This window comes from Protopterus annectens, chromosome 1.part2 (assembly GCF_019279795.1).
Source record: "Protopterus annectens isolate FY-2018-M chromosome 1.part2, PAN1.0, whole genome shotgun sequence".
Classification (NCBI taxonomy): Eukaryota; Metazoa; Chordata; order Ceratodontiformes; family Protopteridae; genus Protopterus; species Protopterus annectens.
Window position 1 is genome coordinate 158,720,319 of NC_056727.1, and position 20,766 is coordinate 158,741,084.

The 20,766-nt window shown below is 38.2% G+C and overlaps 1 protein-coding gene across 3 annotated transcripts in view; it reads right to left on the reverse strand.

Moving 5' to 3' along the window:
• Nucleotides 1–20,766, reverse strand: part of PPP1R21 (protein phosphatase 1 regulatory subunit 21) — a 1,169,673-nt gene that overhangs the window by 1,113,734 nt on the left and 35,173 nt on the right. For all 3 annotated transcript variants that reach the window (XM_044055342.1, XM_044055334.1, XM_044055351.1), the window contains exon 2: nt 3,506–3,574. In XM_044055342.1, coding sequence (XP_043911277.1) covers nt 3,506–3,574 — 69 coding nt within the window. The remainder of the gene's footprint in view (nt 1–3,505; nt 3,575–20,766) is intronic.

Below are 20,766 nucleotides of genomic sequence, written 5' to 3' on the forward strand. Positions count from 1 at the left end.
CAAGTACATTGTTTCTTTAACATTTTGAAAAACATTACAGCTTAGAGAGTATTTATCTGGTAACAATTTAAATCAATGCCTGCAACATATATCTATATACAGACAGCTAAGCAATATGATTAATAAAGCAACCCTCTTTTTATGACTGGAGGATCATCAAATGAAAATCCTTAGCATATTTCTCAAGTGTAAAGGGGAAACGCAAAGAGATGTACACATTTTTTTAAACATAAAATGAAGTGGGAAAGCAACAACAACAACCAAAAAGATGCACTGAGCATAAAATGGCAACGGCTAGCTATTCTCCTCTTCCCAGGCTATCTTTCACTCAGACTGTGACATATTATGAATGATGATGAGCACGCAAGTAATTAAGGCAGTAAAGACAATGTGGTCAAATCAGAGAACAAATTACCTAACAGACAAAAGATCTTAGAGACCAGCAGTAAGACTATCTTTTCTGACAAGTAACACATGCTGTCATTTTTATACTCTTGTTCTGCAATCAAGATCAACAGCTGCAGTTAAAATGCAAGAGTGAAAAACAAACCAGCAAAAGTAGAAAACTATCATTTAAAACGCTCTTGTTTCGTACCCAGTGAAAAACTGATTACACAAAACATGTTTTGACATTCTAACTTCTGCAGATGGGGATGATATGGAGACTTCAACACTGTGGACAAACAGGTACGCTTAAGAGTATGGAAACATGCATACATAAAATACTGTAGTCAATTGTTCTAATATTAACCTCCAGTAATGTTACAAAAGTATGGTCATACCACATATTCAGCAGGTGGCACAACAAGAGTTTCAACCACCATGCAGGCTATAAACACTTACCTTCCAAGCTATAAAACCCTTGTGAGTTAATTATACTCTGGGTGAGTGGTCTGACATCAAATCAAGCAATTTACACTCTGAAGCAAATATAGCACACTAACTTGGAAAGTCCACACTAACTTGAAAAGTTACTAATACTCTAATAAGTCACACTGAAGGCAGTCATAATCTATATTTAGGTTCATTATCCTACCATCAATTTTACAATACCCCTTTGCATAATTTATTGCACTTTAGATTTTATTGTTCTGCCTTTGTTTGTATTACTGCCTCTCTGTACTATGATTTTACTTTAAATTTATTTAATGTCAATTTTATTTTGCTTTAATTTACTTTTTTGTTGAACTGGCACAGCCAGATTATTATGGTCAGCAAATGTAAATAAATGCAGAAACCCTTCTCACTGAAGCAAGTTTATCAACTAAATTGCGGGTTTCCCTGGGTATAAACACAACTCAGATTAGTGGCCATTGCTTAGTTGGGTCATAGCCTTATAAGCCTCACTGTAAATGCACCCTTAGGCATCTCATAGTACACCTTTTGTAAACTGCTTGGATTTGAAACAAGTGCATTTCATTTTATGGCCTCCAGAGCATCTTTCATCCCTGCTAGACACAGCAACTGTTCTTTTAGAAAAGACTTTGCAAGTCTGACTAGTCTCATAAGCAGCCATGAAAAGACTTAAGAAAATAATCCATAAGGATATACAGAACCTTCCAACAGTGGACCAGTCTCAGTTTGGATTTGTCAAGGGCAGGTCATACTTGCTCAGCCTGGCTGATTTTGAAAATGTCACCAATGCAATGGGTGAATGCAAAACAGCATTCACTACATACCTTAACCTGGTCAAAGCTTTTGACACAATCCCTCAACTCAGGCATAATAGAAAAGCTAAATAAACTGGGAATAAAACCCTGTGCCACTCGATGGATTGCCAAACGTCTCACAGATAGATACCTCCACAAAGAGATCAGTCACCAGTGGATTCTCCCAGGGTTCTGTGCCGGGAACTTTCCTGTTTGGCATCCACTTCTCTACAGTAAAAGTCAATACCAAAGGGATTTGGCTGACTAAGTTTGCAAATGATTGCAAGCTGAAAGTTGCCAATGAATCCCCAAACGATGTAACCATCCCGCAAGAAGGTTTGTCCCAAATAAATAACTGCTGCCAAAATCACGCACGGAAACTAAAATGCCAAAACATGTATTATCCTATCTTTTGGGGAGCCACTGACCCCAGGGAACTACCACATTAACAATACACCAATACGAGTTGACAGAGTTGTTTGGGATTTGGGCAATTTGTGGAAAAGGACCTAACTCAACCAACATGCATCTACTGTTTTAAGAAAGTCTTTATACATTGCACAGGTTATAAACAAAGGGATTGTGTCTACATCTAGAGATGTCATTGCCCCCTTTTACTCGGCCTTTATTTGGTCAACAAGTGAGTATAATGTCTACAACACCTAAACAATATGTCCTACATGGACAGACTCAAAGCCCTGTCATTACACTCTGTATCCTACAGACTGCTAAAAGTGACCCGTCTCTGGCATATGAGGCATCCTCTGATCCAGTACTGATGGATTTACTGTACATCAGCAAATCAAATGGGATTAGAACATCTAGGGATCTAAACCTCTTCTGCCACATCAGTAGAATGGTTTGGAGGAACAGGTTTATCTCACACAAGATAATACTGCTTTGGAACAGACTCTTCATCCATGTAAAAACAAAGCTCATCCTTGTCATATTTAAGCATAACTTATTTATTACATTTGTTGTCCGGGTATGCCCGACTGGACCAGATGCCCGTTTTCAGTGGAGACCCGGGGAGAAAAGCTCCACAGTAATTTATACAACAAAAATGTAGTAATAGCAAACATTAGTACAGTAGAATTATTTACAGCATCAAGAGACAGTAAAATGCCAGGTCTTCTAGATACTGAAGACCCAGGGAGAAAAACACCACAGTAGTACAAACACAATGAAGTAGCAGTAAATATAATACAATCAGTCAGTAGAACTGAACACTTATTGTTGCAGTAATAGCCAGTGGCAGAAGATACAATACAATCTGTAGGTCTGTACAATTACAGTACAGATAAGCAAAAACACTAGATAGTAGGTAGGATAAAGTTCGAAGGCGTCTATGGATGAGAAACAGAAAATTTACTCCAGGACTACCCTCTGTACTAATAATGGACAGAGTCAGCTCCTAAATACTTTATCCCACGCATAGGTCCCTTCAAATTATCTATGGTATGATCCAAGTTATTTCTCACTACAGGTAATATTTAATTACTGACCATGTGATGGCTACAGCCAAGCTAACACCAAAAAAGACTAGCTAATTCAAGCGTGAAAATGGAAATTGGCCCACAAGGGTAGCTAACCCAGTACATAACTTACGAACTGGACAACATAATTCTTGGCCTTCATTCAGAAGTTCCTATACTAGAGCAATACAGCTACACTAACACTAAACTTAGGCTGGGCAGAAAAACAAGAAATTAAACAACCTATTAAGAGTACGAATTAGAAACAACTAGCTACAGGAAGATCAAGTACAGAGCCATATAAAAACAGTAATGGCCAATTAAGTTTTTAAAACATGACTTTAGAATCAGCAGTTCTTTAAAGAAGAAAAAAAAAGTTACCTTAAGAGCAGCAGAATTTGCCTGCTCATCTACAACTCCCTTTTTCAGTACTTGATTTTGAGCTCGGAGCTAAAGGAAAAAGAAACACCAAATTACATATCTGAAATGGTAACTGATGATGATGCACTGAAATGTCTACAGCACAAAAGAAAATACCCAAAATACCAAGCGATAATAGTAAATAGACTATACTGTATAATACTGCTCAAAGTTCCATGCTGCTAACCCCTCCAGTTACCTTGTTCTATGAATTAGTGTTACCAATCAAGTCCGGATATCAGAGCAGACAATTCGGTACTTTTCTGTTATCGGGGCAACACTTCTAATGCACTAGAATGCGCACGCAATGATCGCACAGCAGTTAGCCATAAAGCGGTTGTTCGTGCCTAAAACACTTCCTACACTTCCTCTTAACATCCACGGCTCTTTATGGCATCCACACTTTTTGGGTCCAACTGCTTTAGCCAAGCACTTTATCAGCTAATAAAGTAGCTAGGAAAAGGACTTGACAAGCAGTAGTAATACTGCCAATTTTTAATTTTTCTGATGTTATACATTGATCAGTTACTTGTAATTCATATTTATGTTATTTTCAGAACTAAGAAACCAACATTCTGCTGAACATTACATGTGAAATGCCATACTGGGAGACTGACAACTGCCATTTGTATCAACACTATTTTGGTGATAGTGACTTGTGTGTGGCAACGGGTGAAACCCTAGAGATTGAAGACATTTTCATTTCTCCACAAATGCCTTAACATGCACTCAAGACAAGAAGTTGTCACAGTCAAAAGCTTACATATTGTTACAACAGTCGTTAAACATAACTTGGGAACAGTAACCTAGACATGACTACTTGGGAAAGCTTAGTAAAAATTTTTTAACTCTGGGCTTGCCTGCATTATAAATTAGTATTTATGGAAACACTCCAAATCCACCATTAATCCCTATGGAATACTGTTTGATGAAAATACTGCTGGTTGTACACAGTTTTGATTGTTGTCACATGTTTTAAGTTGATGTTTCATACTGTGCTCTGGTATACAAATATGTATGTAGCTGCTAGCTGATATTTCCGCACCATGTGTGTGATAATTATGTGTTCTCATTAAGAAACATGAGTGATCATTGCGCGAGTATGCTCACGCATTAGAAGTGTTGCCCCGATAACGGAAAAGTACCAAAAATTCTTTAGATGCCCTGGACAGTACTTTCTGCAATAAAAATGTGTCCATATAGCATCTCTTTGTCAGATACATTTAGTGAAATCCAGTGTCCTTTTCCTTAAAACCACAGAACACATTTTTCCTGTTCTTCTGCTAGGACCACCTCACATACTAAAACTGCTGAAGACTACAACCCAGACAGCAAGGCCCATAAAGCTGAACAAATCCCTAAGCAAGTCAAAAGACCAAAGTTAAAACTGCATATGTAGTACATGGATTTAAACACCTGCCATAAATAGAATGCCTACAAATAATTTGCCTCTACTAAATTTATGGCCTAATAAAATCTGAAAACCTGTTATCTGCAATCTAAGCTTTAATGCACTGCCTGGCATCACTCTGCTAGACTAACAGCCTTTGGAGGTCTTGGGTCTGAATCCTTAATGAGACCGAATATTCTCCTTTCACTTCTGTGATTCTAACACTGCCTAATGCAGAAGTTTTCTTTGGATTTGTGTGTGGGTTTTGGTGCATGTATTTTGTCCTTGATCACCATGCTACGGTTTACTAAAAGAAAAAAAGCTCTTCAAGGAAAACTCAACATGCATCTGTCCAAAGGCTCTTGTCAATCCAGTGGCAGTGATGTCAGCATGGAATGCTAGAGGTCTTCGGTTCAAATCCAAAACATCTATTATTTTCCTTTTACTTGTATGATTTTCACAAAGGATAGCAGGCCTTTTTCAGTGTCTTAACAAAAATCATGGGTTCACAAGTTCATAGTTACCAGGCATGCAGTCCAGGGCATCTTTCCTAACTGCCCTCAGAGAACTGTATGGTTAAGCAAATTGCTCAAAGTCAAATAATAGTCTAATGGAAGCAAACAGACCATAGAGGAAATGTAGCAGTTCATTAACAGCTCACAGCCTTAATCTTCTCCATTAACGGACATGCATTATACAATCCCAATCACTGGCTTAACAGGCCAATGCTCTATCCATCATTTCTCCTTAGAACACCGGTAAAAAGGTTTGTTTTCAAGTGCACATGTACAATGACTGCAGTCATAGTCACAACAATACTATCAGAGTACGTAAAGCACCATGGTATACAGTGCATAAAAAGTGCCTTTTTTATTGATTTTACATTTGTTTACCAAGAGATTCTGACTGGGCACAGCTGCCCATTTTCAGCAGGAGGCCTGGGGAGAAAAGCTCCAACAAATTAATAACTGAAAATAATATAACAGCAATAATAACATACAAAGTAAGCACGGCACAGTAATATATAAACAGTACAGTGATAAAATAGGCAGTGAATAGAGATCACATATAATCTTAGTATACAAAAATCACAGAGTAAAAGAGTGGATAACACTTGCATTTTTTGAACTTAAGCAGTTGGCATACAATGAACGTTAAGAGGATGTGGCCCCAATAGTGCTAATATGCATTCTCTCTGCTTTTATGGTCTATAGGTACTATAAGAGACACCCTAGTTAAACGAGAGTAGGATGTGTGTAGGAGGATTGGAAGTCTTTAGGGAGGGTGAGTACAGGAGCAAGTCTATGATTTGGTTAAATGTAACTTAAGAAGTGTCTTAAAGTTGTGGGTGTTTTCTAGTGACCGGATTTCTAGAGGAAGTGTATTCTGTTTTTTTCCAACAGAAGGAGTCCCCAGAGTTATAATTGCTTGTAGTAATGTCAGCTAGCGATTTGCTGGAACTTCTTAGTGGATGATTACTAGCACAGTAAGATAGTAGTCCCTGTAGGGCAGGTTTTTTTTTGGGGGGGTGACAGAGGACCTGGTGGGCAATAGTAAGTTGGTTGAAAGTTACTAGGTTTGGTAATTCTAGCCCAGATAGTTTTTTTTAAGGGACTGGCAAAGGTGGGATCTAGACAATGAGTTAGTGGTGAATTTTGCCATTTTATTGCAGCAGGTAGTTAATTTATTTAGGTCACTTTTGTTAAGGTTGGTTAGTATTGGGGAGGCATAGAGTAGTGTGGAGAGTACATGGGTTCTTGCAATGGTGATTTTTACTTTCAGAATTTAGGTAATTTTTGCATCTATAGAGGGTACCTAGCATTTTGTGGACCTTTGTGATGGTTTGAGCTATATGTTTGCCAAATTTCATATTATGGTCTATGATTATTCCTAGAAGTTTTGTTTGGAATGCAGGTATGATGGGGGTATTGTCGGAGGATGTTATTTTAAATGAGTGTATTGGGTCAGTAGTCTTTGAGGAATGCAATAACATTAGTAGAGTTTTTTTTGGGGTTAAGTGTTAGTTGAGAGTTTAAAAGCCAATTTTCTATTGCTGAGAAGGATTCTTGGGTGATTTGCTGTAATTGTTGGGAGTGATGGGGCAGAGCATATTAGGGTAGAATCATCGGCATACTGGACCAGGTTGGCATGGAGGGTAGCCTTCTTTTAAGTTATTGGTGAATACGGTGAAGAGAAGGGGTCCAAGAATGGATCCCTGTGGAACACCTAAGTTTACCGGGAGAAGGGGGGATAGGGTGTTTTCCCATTTAACGGCTTGTTGACAGTTTGAGAGAAAGTCTTCGAGCCATGTTAGTGTGGAGTTGTGAAGTTTGAGTTCAGAGAGTAAAAGTTAGTAGTTTGGAATGGGAAACCATGTCAAAGGCTTTGGAGAGGTCTAAAAATACGAAGAAACAAAAGTTAACTACTGTTTTGTTGTTGACTCCCGGTATTGGAGAAACTGATAAGTCTGTGGTGGTACTATGATTCGGACAGAATCCATGCTGTGTTTCAGCCAAGAGGTTATTAGCTAATAAGTGGTTTAATATTTGGGAGTGAATGCATCTTTCAAGGATTTTGGAAGGGGGGGAAGAGTATGGCAATTGGACGGTAGTTAGTCAAGTCAGTGGAGTTGCCGCCTTTGTGTATTGGTATTATATGAGAAATTTTCCAGAGGGTTGGTATATGTTGTTCAGCTACTGACCTATTTATTAATATAGATACAGGACAGGAGATAGCTTTCGCAGAAATCTTGAGGAATTCACCTGGGAAGAAATCATGAGGAATTCACCTGGGAGTCTGTGTACCACAAGGGTTGTGGGCTTTAGTTTTGTCGGATATTTATATATTGTATCGGTTGAGACTGGCTGTAGGGAGTAACCGTTTGGTTGATGGTTGGTGTTTGGGGGTGTGTTTGAGTTGTAGGAGTGCTGTTTTTAAATCAGATTTTGAATGGAGTTGGTAAAGTATTCATTAAATTGTAACCAAAGAAAGCCTAGCGGAGTAAATGCTCAACGGTGTAAGGCAAAAACAGAATAAGTTGAAATAAAGTCAATAGCCGCTGAGCAAAACAATGAAGGGTACTGATAGTTCCAAAATCAAAAAACGTTCCAAAAACCAATGGTTGATAGTCCAATGAAAGAGAATAATCAAATCGTATCAAAATTCAGGTTTATTTTAACATAAAAAGGTAAGCGCTTTCGCAAACATAGCTTCTTCAGACCTTATGACAAAATAAATTAAATAATTAGTAGGTTAAATATACAAAAAGGCGCCAAAGTCACAAACATTCCTTAAAGAGACAAAGCCTGTATTAAGAATACATTTAAAAATGGTCATGGTAATGCATACAACCAAATAAAATACTAAAAACATATGTATCATAATACAACTATACAAATGGTGGTACACATAAAAATAAAAATAGAGATAAAAACAAGTGCAAAAGCAAATACTAAGCTAGCGTCTCTGATGTCCTAACCTCCTAGATTTCAAAAGTGGACGTATAGGAACTTTCCCATTTAATCCTGGTGATATATCAGCCCTAAATTTGATGATCCAATGAATTTCTCTAGTTTCAGTGTAGTTGTCAATATCTCCTCTCCTGTGTGTTGTGGAAATCTGTTCTAAGATCCTAAATTTAAACTGATGATGTGTGCCTCCCTCATTGGTGTGCTTGGCTAACGCATTGTGAGGATGGCCCTTCCTTGTGTGGTACACATGCTCTCGTATCCTGTCTCTCAATACTCGGTTCGTCTTGCCTACGTAGTAGGCTGGACACGATACACAGGACGCAAGATACACTACATCCTTGGACATACAACTACCCCTCGTCCGGATATAGTATGTACCAGATCCATACGGGTAAACAAAAACAGGGTCAGACTGTATATATGAGCAAAAATTGCACCTGTTGCAGGGAACCATATAGGGTCCCTGTATAGTTGGACAAGTGGAATGTACTCTAGGATAGCAAAGCAAATTCTTGAGGTTCTTTTTATTGCGGTATACGAACTTGGGTCGATCTCCAGTGAGTCCCTTGATGGTGGGATCCACTGACAGAACATGCCAGTGCCTGATGAAAACATCTTTAATGGCACCAATGTCTCTGGTGTAATAAACAGGGAAAGTAATGTTATTATTTGTAAGAAAATCACTTTGAGTGTGCTGTTGACCCCTTTCAGCTGTATACATTTCTAAAGCCCCTTCAGAAAAATAGGGCTTCGCTCTGTTTTCCCTGAGACTGGAAATACAGTCCATCCCTTTGGTGACATCCAAAGCACTGTATCCACGTTCTGTAAATTTCATTCCTAGATCCTCCAATTCCATTTTTAGACAAGAGTCTTCAGGTGTGTATCTAGATGCACGCATGGATTGTCCTTTAACAATGTTGTTATAGACAAAGCCAGGGTGCATACTAGAACGGTGTAGCAATGTATTCCTATAGCAAGTCTTACGATATAGACCTGCGTTGACAATCTCACCAGGTAATTTATCTACATGGACATCCAAGAAGGGGATGGTAGTATATGACCATTCCATGGTGAAATTCAGAAATTCAATGGAGTTGTTCACCTGTGTGAAAAAACATTCTAGTTGCACAGGTGTGCCCCTCCAGATCAAAAAAAGGTCGTCCACAAAACGCCTATAGAAAGGCACAAACTCTCTGTACAAATCATTCTGAAACAAGTGACGATGCTCCCATTCAGCCATGATCAGTATTGAGAGACAGGATACGAGAGCATGTGTACCACACAAGGAAGGGCAATCTTCACAATGCGTTAGCCAAGCACACTAGTGAGGGAGGTACACACCATCAGTTTAAATTTAGGATCTTAGAACAGATTTCTAAAACACACAGGAGAGGAGACATTGATAACTACACGGAAACTAGAGAAATTCATTGGATCATCAAATTTAGGGCTGATATACCACCAGGATTAAATGGTAAAGTTCCTATACGTCCACTTTTGAAATCTAGGAGGTTAGGACATCAGAAACGCTAGCTTAGTATTTGCTTTTGCACTTGTTTTTATCTCTATTTTTATTTTTATGTGTACCACAATTTGTATAGTTGTATTATGATACATATGTTTTTAGTATTTTATTTGGTTGTATGCATTACCATGACCATTTTTAAATGTATTCTTAATACAGGCTTTGTCTCTTTAAGGAATGTTTGTGACTTTGGTGCCTTTTTGTATATTTAACCTACTAATTATTTAATTTATTTTGTCATAAGGTCTGAAGAAGCTATGTTTGCGAAAGCGCTTACCTTTTTATGTTAAAATAAACCTGAATTTTGATACGATTTGATTATTCTCTTTCATTGGACTATCAACCATTGGTTTTTGGAACGTTTCTCGATTTTGGAACTATCAGTACCCTTCATTGTTTTGCTCAGCGGCTATTGACTTTATTTCAATTCAATAAATTGTGTTGCAGTGCTGTTAGTGGAGGTATCACTATTAGGGGGAGGGGTTGTTGTTTTCCCTGGCTGCAGTATTTTGTTCATGGCTGACCAAAATTTCTGAGGATTGGTTGTGTTTGGCTTGGACTTCGGAGTAGTGGTTTTGTTTGTTAGTTCTTATTTGTTTTTTTGGACTCGTTTCTCATTTTGAGGTAGTTTTGCCTATTTTGAGTCGTTTTGTTTTGCCTCAGTTTCCCATGCCTTACCTCTCTGTTTTAGGAGTTGCCAGGTATTTTTGGTAAGCCAGGGGGCATAGTTGGATTTTGTCCTTATTGTTCTAGGAGGGGCAAGGTGGTAGAGTATATTTAGGAAGATAGAGTTGAAGTAGAACACTGCTTGGTCTAGGGGGAGGTTTAAGAGGGGTGATCAGTTACAATGATACAGAGCAGTTATGAAATCCTGGGATTAAAATTTTTTTGTATAGCATATTTGATGTACAGAAGGGGTTTTTGTGGGTTTAATATGGTGCCTTAGGGTGAAAGTATGTTGATGGTCAGGTAGTGCCCCAGAGTAGTAGGACTGAAGAGGTTGATTGATAAGAATCCAGTCTAGTATGAAATCTTTCTTAGAGGATTTCTCAATTCTGGTAGGTGTTTGGATTAGCTGACTGAAACCATGTAGATTTATATGGGAGGTGGGGAGGGGAGAGATACATGTGGACCAGTCTATATTAAAGTTGCCTAATATCAGAGTTTCTTGGGGGAGGGTCTGTAATGACCAGCAGAGTACAGTTTCTAGGGTTTCTACGTTGTTGCCAGGGAGAATATAAGCACAAATTATGTTCAGTTGCTTATGAGTTTTGAGTTTTAGCTTAGTGATTAAGGTCTCAGCATTGTTAAATGCAGGGGGAGTTATGCCTATGATATCAATTGTAAGGTTGCTTTTGTATAATATGGCGATACCTCCACCCAGTTTGCCTATCCTATCTTTCCTGAGTAGATTATACCCTTGGGGAAGTAGCTCATTGTCATTAACATGTGGCTTGAGCCAAGTCTCTGTGAGGAGGACTATAGCTGGAGAGTATAAGAACAGGGTTGCATGCAGTTCTACTTTGTTGACTACATTCTTATGTTTACATTAAGTATTAGTAGGTCTGTTTTATTCCTCTGGGAGATTGCTATAGATGTGGATTGACATGGAAGGGATGTGGAAACTGGTTGTTGGGCCAGGATTTGGGTGGATGTCACCACTGATTAGCAGCTGAGATACAGTATGAACAATGGCTTTTAAGTATGTAGTTATACATAGATGGAATTGTAGAGAGAGGCAGTTTTTGATTCTACACTGAGGGAGGCTGGGTGGGACTAACTATATGTGTGGAGGGGTAATTTTTTTTGTTGAGGCAGATAAGGGTGAGGAGTCTTTTTTGGTTGGGTTGGTGGGTGATCGCATTAAGTTGAAGGGAATACTAGTATAGTATGAGGTGATGTTGGCAGTAATAATGAGTGCTATGTTTGTCAAGATGTGTAATGATATTGGAATTTGCATTATTCAATTGCAGTTGCATTGTGGTATGTTGGAGTAAACTTATAAAATTAGGATTTAAATTATGGTATATATGTGGTTGTAGACAGGGGTGCAGCCAGGATTTTCAAATTTGCACTCACAGCTCCTAAACTCCTGCCCCATATACAAGCCGCAACCACATTAACACTGCTGACCAAGCCACACCCCCTTCATATTGCTGATCTCTGTACAGATCACTGGTAAGTATATGCCAGGGTTGTAATCACTTACATGATGAAGCAGCATGAACATTTCATTCCAGAAGTGCATCTTCCTTAACTCAAAAAACAAAATACCTTTCCATTTACACTAGAGTAGATTAATCAGTTTGCCCCCCCCCCCCCAAGATTACTCCTCTTCCCCTTGCAGCTCCTAACCCCTGTAGTCACTCATTAGAGCTCCAGTAGTGCGGCCGACTAAAGGACTGGCAGGTAATAGGCAGCACATGTTCCACAATGTTGTGATCTGTAGGTACAACATATAGAGCTCTCCCTAGGTAACACCCAAGCTATGAGCCACAACTACCTCCCTTCTACCAGCATGGGTCACATGGCAATGGCTGTTCACTCCTATGGCCTACACTCACACCAAGCCTTTTGGAATAGTAAACCTTACATTCCCAAAAACAAATGCATTTTATCTGGGCTCAGTCATACTGCCACTGACAATAAATGAAGATGTGTACCCATGGGAGTCAATCAAGCAAAAACTAAAGCTGTTGAAAGTTACATCCTTACTACCCTACTTACATTCTGTGAATCTCAAGCCTTTGCTGAAAGGATATTGGTTAAAGCAAGACAAGTATTCTAGGCCCCAGAACCAATGGACGTATACATGCTCTAAGGCATTTTTTTTTTTAGTCTTATGATCCAGTGATAGTCTGAACAAAATTATTGGACAGAAATGAAAAGAAATTCAAGGAAGAAATAAGTTTTGCCCAAAGCTTAATCTTCAAAGCTCACCCGATAACTCCCAATATGCTGAGAAGACAACAGCTTCTAAAGACAAAAAGCATATCTGCAAATGCAGGCTGCCTCCCTACCCCTCTCACAAAATGAAAACAGTCACTTTATGTACAGCACTATGCTGTTACATGCTGAAAGAACAAACGAAGACACACAGGTTTGATTGTGAAAAATGTTAAAAAAACAATTACCACATCATTCTCAGCCCCCTTGTAAGCTATTGTAAGTGATCTTGTGTGCACCTACCTCAATAGTGCTGGCTTCTGACTATGCTGGGTACAGGGCATTAGTTGGGGATGGGGTCCCTCTACTCAGCCTGTTTAAAACTTCCACTGTACAGAATAATTTACTGCCAAGCTCTATACATATTTAAATAGTTGCATAGACATATCTTACCCCCTCAGAAATAAATACAACACTAAATTCAAAAATAACGCCCTATGGGCAGCATAATAAAAGGAAAAAAAAATACTCACTGCATGCAAAAATAACTCTCAGAAAGCCAAAATATTCTTGTGAAATTAAACAAGGAACTCTAAACTGGGATTAGATCAACCAACGCCTAATATCAGGAAAATATAAACCCAGGTGAAAGATAAACCACAAGGTATTTTTTAACTGTGCTAGAAATCTCAAACAATGACTGGCACTACAGTGAGCCAATAACAAATGATATCACATACTTGGACCAAAAAAGATATTGACAATCTACAGGCCAACTAATTCAGATTAAACTTAGTCCCTCCCAATCTTCCAATATTCTCATATTAAATACCTGCATCTATAACCCCCTCAATCTCTCAACAATTTCTGAAGTTACTACCCAAGGTCAAGAACATGTCTGTTGGGAGTGGATAACATACTAGGCTGCCTACCGGATATGTCGAACCCCCTACAAAGGCAATTCAATACCAATCTCAAAATAGGTCTCATGCTGGATGAATGAAAGACTGCAACAGACATTCCTTTGCATGAAGGTGGGACTTCAATGGGCCACAGGCAATTATATACACAAACGCCTAACCAGTCTCATCTGTGAACCTATGTCAACAATGAACTGTCCCTTGATCACCACATATCCACTATTGTAAGGAAATCAATTTTCATGGTACAGTTTAAATCTAAAGGTATATCATTCAGACCCACGCACATAATTGTTCCCCTCTACTTGGGGCTCATTAGGCCACTCACTGAGTATAATGTACCTGTCCACAGACTTGTCACAAGTAGATGCCATATAACCCTCAACCATTTAGGAATTATTCCAAAGCAAACCTTCTACTAATGACTTATACCATGTTAACTCTGCTACCAGTATAGAATTGTTTACAGAAACCCTATACTATCATGTAAACAGCTGCACCCACAAGGAATAAGCAGAGAACCAACTCAAATAACAAGCCACCCTGATGGAATGCTATCAATACGTTGTATAACAAGAGGAGGAAAACCATGGCCAAAGCTAGGAAGTGCAATACCCAGCAAGGTGAGAAGCCCCTCAAACTAAATAAGCAACTCAGAAATCTTATCAAACCCACCAAGGCCAAATTTGAGGCAGAAATAACCTCAAAGACAAAGGATAACCACAAGGCCTTCCATCAGCTTTGTCTGCAACCTCAAAGGTAACACAACAGTGTGCTGAACAAACTGTAAATGGAGCCACCTAAAAGGAATCAGAGGCTATAGCAACCCTACTGGTTGGTAAATTTCATTCCAATTTCACCCCTTCTTCCCTTCCCCTCAATACCTCTCAGGAGACACCCTCGACCAGAACTCTTCTGGCTATCACTGGCAAACAAGACTTCAATGCACTTCAAGGCAAAGAACGCTACCTCACTGGGTCCTGATAATATCCTGGGATACTTCTTGGATAGCATGAAATATGAGCTATCAAACGCTCTAAAATCACTGTTTAACGTTAGTCTCCTAACTGGCTTCATGCTTAGTGAATGGAGGACTGCAACAGTTAATCCTCAGCAGACAGTTTGGCCTTCTACTGACCTGGATAACTAAAGACCATAAATCTGACTAGTCTTGCATATAAAGCCATGAAAAGAATTAGCATGGATATTTTAAATAAAGACACAAATAACCTGTTTTCTTATTTACTTCTACAATGATTACAGATATTGAAATAAAACAGCACAAACACGGACAACCATTTGCTAAACAAACAATACAGTCTCACAATGAAAACAGACTTGGCATGAGCAGTAAACTTCTCTGCCCTTGGAACTCACATTCATTAAAACAGCATGAAAATCCACATTAAAAGAAAATGCGTCTAGCCAGTGAAGGATTAAGTTTACCTTTGAGCTGTTTTCAAACCACAGGCTCCTTGCACAATTTATAGGGCCATGCACTTGTTCTTTGATTCAACTTTCAGATTTATGAAATTATATTCCTTGTATAATACAACACTATTTGTTAGAATGGTGTTTTAAATTTGTAGTTAAGAACATTCTTCTAGTAAGCAATGAAACAAAACAAATATTGACAAAACTAGCCATTTCAGAAAATTTCAATCATAAAAGGCCACTCAAACTTCTGTCATTACAATCCACTAATATTACTCAATAAGGCCCAATCTCTACAAAAGTAAAAATCATCGGAATAATGCCACATTAAAGAGATCGGTAACTAATAAAGAGGTTGCTACTGACAAACAACTTTACATTTCTGTTTCATCTACAAATTCAGTGCCTGCTCCCCTTGAAGTAATAATCGCCTATGTAACATTAAAAAAAAATGATAAGGTGGTAATATTGCAATAGGGAATGACTGACAAAGTGACAAGTTCATACTTACTAGCCATCTTATACAAAGGACACACTCAGGAGTGCAGAACTCCTATCTCCTTTTAAAATGCAACAAATAATCAGGAATCAAAATGGGACTGCAATATCAGCAATCCAGCTACGTGGTGTGGAAGAGCCTTCTGCACCAAAAGCAGTTATGCTACTAACACTGCTTTCAAATTCTACAACACAAACAGTGACTGCCATTTGATAAAGAAAATAGTTACCCTGCACATTGATCACAGGCTTAGCATTAGCCGCAGTAAACTTATCTTCCCTTGAAACTCACAATTCCATGAAAATGAAATGAAACTCAGACCCTTGAAAATGCACTGAAACTCAATTCCCTGAAAATGTACTGAAACTCAAACTCACAATTCTATCGGCAGTTTGGTAGTTGGTATAGAGGATTCCGGCTCTTGTTGCCTGTAACCAAGCTACAGGGTCAAGCCTGATTAAGTTAATTGACTAACCTGCCCTCTCCCTTAACTAGAGCATTACATACCACACCTCCGTACCTCCCAACCTCTTAGCATAAGAAATCTGGACAAAGCCTAAAATAATGGGGGGACAAAGGCCCCATAATAGGGACAGACTATAAATATTGCTCTTATAGACTAGAAAGTTGCTAGAATAACAGCATTTGTCTTAGCATGCATTTTCTAAAGGAAATGAAGTCTAAAACTCATTAACATTTAGTTATTTCATTCCTCAGTGATTTGCCAGAAAACTACAAATACTGAGGAACAGGCCAAAAATATGAGGCAAAAGTCAGGACATTCTGAAAAAATCTGGACCGTTAAGAGGTATGTATATGTCTCAATCTCTTAGTGCAAGAAATCTGGACAAATCCTGAAATAATGGAGATACAATAGCCCAAAATAGGGATCATGCCTCTCAACCACTTCAAGCAAGAAATCTGGACAAAACCAATAGTAATGTGGGGAACAAAGGCCCAAAAATAAGGAAACTTTTTAAATATTGCCCTTACAGACTTATAAAGTTGATATAATGGCAAGTTTTACATTAGGATGAATTTTCTGAAGGATATGGATTTTGAAACTCAAATGTCTGTCTGCCATTATTTTCTCACTTCCATCCTCAATGGTTAGCCAGTAATTTGAAAAAACACCAATTTTAGGAGAAATGAAACAAAAATATGAGGCAAAAATCTGGACAGTTGAGAGGTATGATTGGGATACATTTTAAATATTGTTCTTTTTAACATTGAAAGTTACTACAATAACAGGATTTGTGCTAGAATATATTTTCTGAAGAATATGAATATAATTGTCATGATTTGCCAAAAAACCACAAATTTTTATCAAAAACAGACAAAAATTAGGGAGCTAAATCTGGACTGTTGAGAAGTATGTTAAACACACACACACACACACACACACACACAATTTATTTACTTTCTTTCAAGAAGTAGTGACAAGTACAGTGTGGGTGGGGCTGCTACAGATGGAGGCGGCTACTTTTAATCACAATTAATTCATCAAACGTACTGCTACTGCTTTGAAGTCTCAAGTGGCTGCAGATGGCAATGTGCTTTGAATTCATAAGTGCTGTTCTGAACTGAGATTCTTAGGCCTGGTCATGCATGTGCTATGAATTCATTCATCTCCATGGCAGAGCATTGAATCAATGTATGTACTTCACTATCTTGAAATTTGTACCAAACACTGAGGCAGAGGTGTGTGTGTGTGTGTGTGTGTGTGTGTGTGTGTGTGTGTGTGTGTGTGTGTGTGTGTGTGTGTGTGTATGATTTCAAAAGCAATAATGCCCATCAGCCCAGTCATCCATTCAGAATCACAGAACAGGCAGATTCAGTTAAATGAAGGATGGACAAAAGATCCAAATCCATGACTACAGGAAGGAGCTCATTAAGAGTTGAGCCTTAATCCTATACACACACAGCCGGGCATTAGCACACTTCATTTTCTGATAAATTACTACAGGTTAACAATTACAGAGATGTTCAGTCATTAGAGTCATGTGCAATATTAGTACTCTACTCGTTGTTATCAAATGTACATTTCTTGTTATCAAAAGTACACTTGCTGTTACCAAAAGTATAAAGGTTGGGCCCTCTTACCTCCATTTGCCAATACCTACAAATTGATCAACTTCTTATAATGGTTCCCCTCAAGAGCTTTTTTTTCAGTTTTGTATTTAAATAAATCAATTGCCTTTTTGTAAATGATTGTTCAATGGTTTCCCCTCCTATATGTAAACCTGTGGTGATAGCTCAGTTATATCCTTATCAATCAATAATATGCCCCAATATTTATAAATCAAATGTTGTAAATATTTAGTACTGGTGCCATAGGTTAATAAATGACACTGCATATGTAAAATCAGACTTCTTGTTTGAATTATGTTAACAGGTGCTCCCTATATTTAAAATGTCTTGTGTTGTTAATGTTCAAGATTATGTCTAATTTATAACCACATTGCAAAAATATGTAAATGAACCAACTCTGAAGCACAAGTTTTAAAACTTTCAGATTGTGAACAATTTCTTTTAACTCTATAGAATTGTGATGGAGATAAATTATTAACCATATTGGTAGGGTATTAACTACTTGCTTCCAATAAAGATTTTTTGTGAAATGGTTTCCAAAACAAAGTAGTACTCACTTATCACCCAATCATTTAATTATAGACACTTCTAAAAAGAAACAGTGTTTTTGGGGTAGTCAACATTAAGTTGTAGTCCGCACTTATTTTCATTAATATATTCCACAACTTTTTTAAGATCAACCTCACCAGAAGTCCACTCCTGCCAGCAATCATCTAAATATCTATGATATAGACACAGATGTGGCAGGTGTCATACATGTCTTCCAAATAGCTCATAAAAAGGTCGTCATAAAAGATGCACCCACCGAGGTCCATTTGACTTGCAAAAAACACTCTTGACTAAAATAGAAAACAGTCTTAGTACTTTTTATGTCAAACATATTACAAATGTGTGAAACCCAGAGCTATAAAGATTATCTTTATATAGCCAATATTCTAAAACTTGTAGCCCTGCCCAATGTATATGCCGGTGTAGAAAGAATTAACACTTAATATATACATGTACGATTTTAACTTCCATCTGAAGATCCTGCAACATCTGTAAATATGTGTGCTATCATTATTTCTAGATTCAAGGCATATATTTGAATATTTTAAATGATCTTAAATAATGTCAAAAACCAGACCAAGGTTCTTTCAGTGATCCATGATCAGATATTATGGGTGTTCCTGAGGAGGCTATGTTTTTTATGAGTCCTTTGCAAAATGCACAATACTGTACCTTAGGTTTAGACACCATAACTTCAAAGATATCATTTATTAATGCTACCTTCCTCAACTGCAAACCAGAGAAACATCAATTTCATTTTTATGCTTTTTTTCTTTTTTTGATCTAAAAATTACATACACATACATACAAATATCTACACATACACACGCATTTTCTCTCATATCGAAACAAATGCAACCACTATTGTAAATTACACATGTACACACACACACACACACACACACACACACACACACACACACACACAATTTACTTACCTTCTCTCTCAACGGAGTGGCTATTTTAAATTGTGAGTGAGAATGGACAACAGGTTTACATCTGCATTAGCTTGTGTGACGCACGCATGACTTTCCTTAAAGGAGAAGATGCTGGTTTAGCTTCTCCCCCCCCCCCAGATCTTAGTGCCTGCCTTGTGCTACCACCTCCATATAAACAGTTTACTGAAGTGCGTACAGCGTGTATGCCTCCCGACATCCCTGGTCGTAGATTTGGTGGAATTTGCTGTATTGGTTTGTGGGTAGTCTTATTACTTGGTTCTAGGAGGAAAGTGGGTGGTGGAATAGGTGGCTGTTTGGATAAATTTGTATGTTGGGGATATAGCGGTTAGTTCTGATTACACTTCGTGATGGCAGTGACCTAGCTATTGGAGCTTAGGATGGTGTGAACTAATTAGATGTAAGCATCAAAGGATGTGGTTTACTTAGGTATAAATATAATGAAAGAGGGGTGAGTGGGAATGGGGGTAGGGTAGGGGAGCCTTATAACTGCCTCTCCTATACCTGCCTATACAAAAGTCAAAATGTTTGACATTTTATTTCAAAGGTCTTACAAATGGGGGATTTCAAACTGATGTAATCAGAATAACCACACTGCAAGCACATTACCAGTCTAAAAATGTCACTTCTAGATGTGCTGAAAGACAAACTATAAGAAATCGGAACACTTCTGGAACTAATAAGGTAAACAACAATAGCCTGAATAAAGCTGTATATGCAGCTGCCAAAATCTTCCAGCTTTTTGCAGTGCTGTACTAGAGACATTCCTTAAAAAAATAATATGCAGCAGATATCAGAAAATGCCCAGTGTGTGAAAGTTACATACTTACCATAACGACAGATCTGCATGACTACAGTCCATCTTCAAACCAGAAGGACTAAGGCTGAAGAACTCGGGCAGCTCAGCATCTGAAACTTTCCCAGGCCCCAATTCCTCACATTTACTGATGATGCTCCACACTGAACATTACTTCTCTACATCTCCAGTGTGCTGCTCAAAAGCAAGGCACGTAACAGTAATAAGAAACCAAATAAAAACACAAATATAATACACATGATAAAAATAGATGCCTCTTAAACCATGGCAACCCATGTTTGGGAGAAAGCTGATTGTGATCCATCTTCAACACACCAATCAAGCAGAGCTATGGTAAATGTATAACTCACATCTGACATGATCAGGTCCATCTTTTTCAAAATAATAGGACAGAGTCCCAAGCTCATCTTTGTGAATGGCATCATGAAGATACTTCTATGACTGTGGCTCCAAAGGAAAAAAAACTCGATGCCTTAAGATTACAACCATGGTTAACAGATATCTAGTCAAAACTGCATAAATGCCACAGTGACATATTTTTGAAAAAGGCTTGTGAGGTAACCACTCCTCTGGGTAAATGTTCTGTAGATATGACACCTAAAACACTGCATTTTGTACAACGATGCAATATAGCCCAGAAGTCTTCTGACAAAATTAGTTTGGACACACGAGACACCAATTTGTT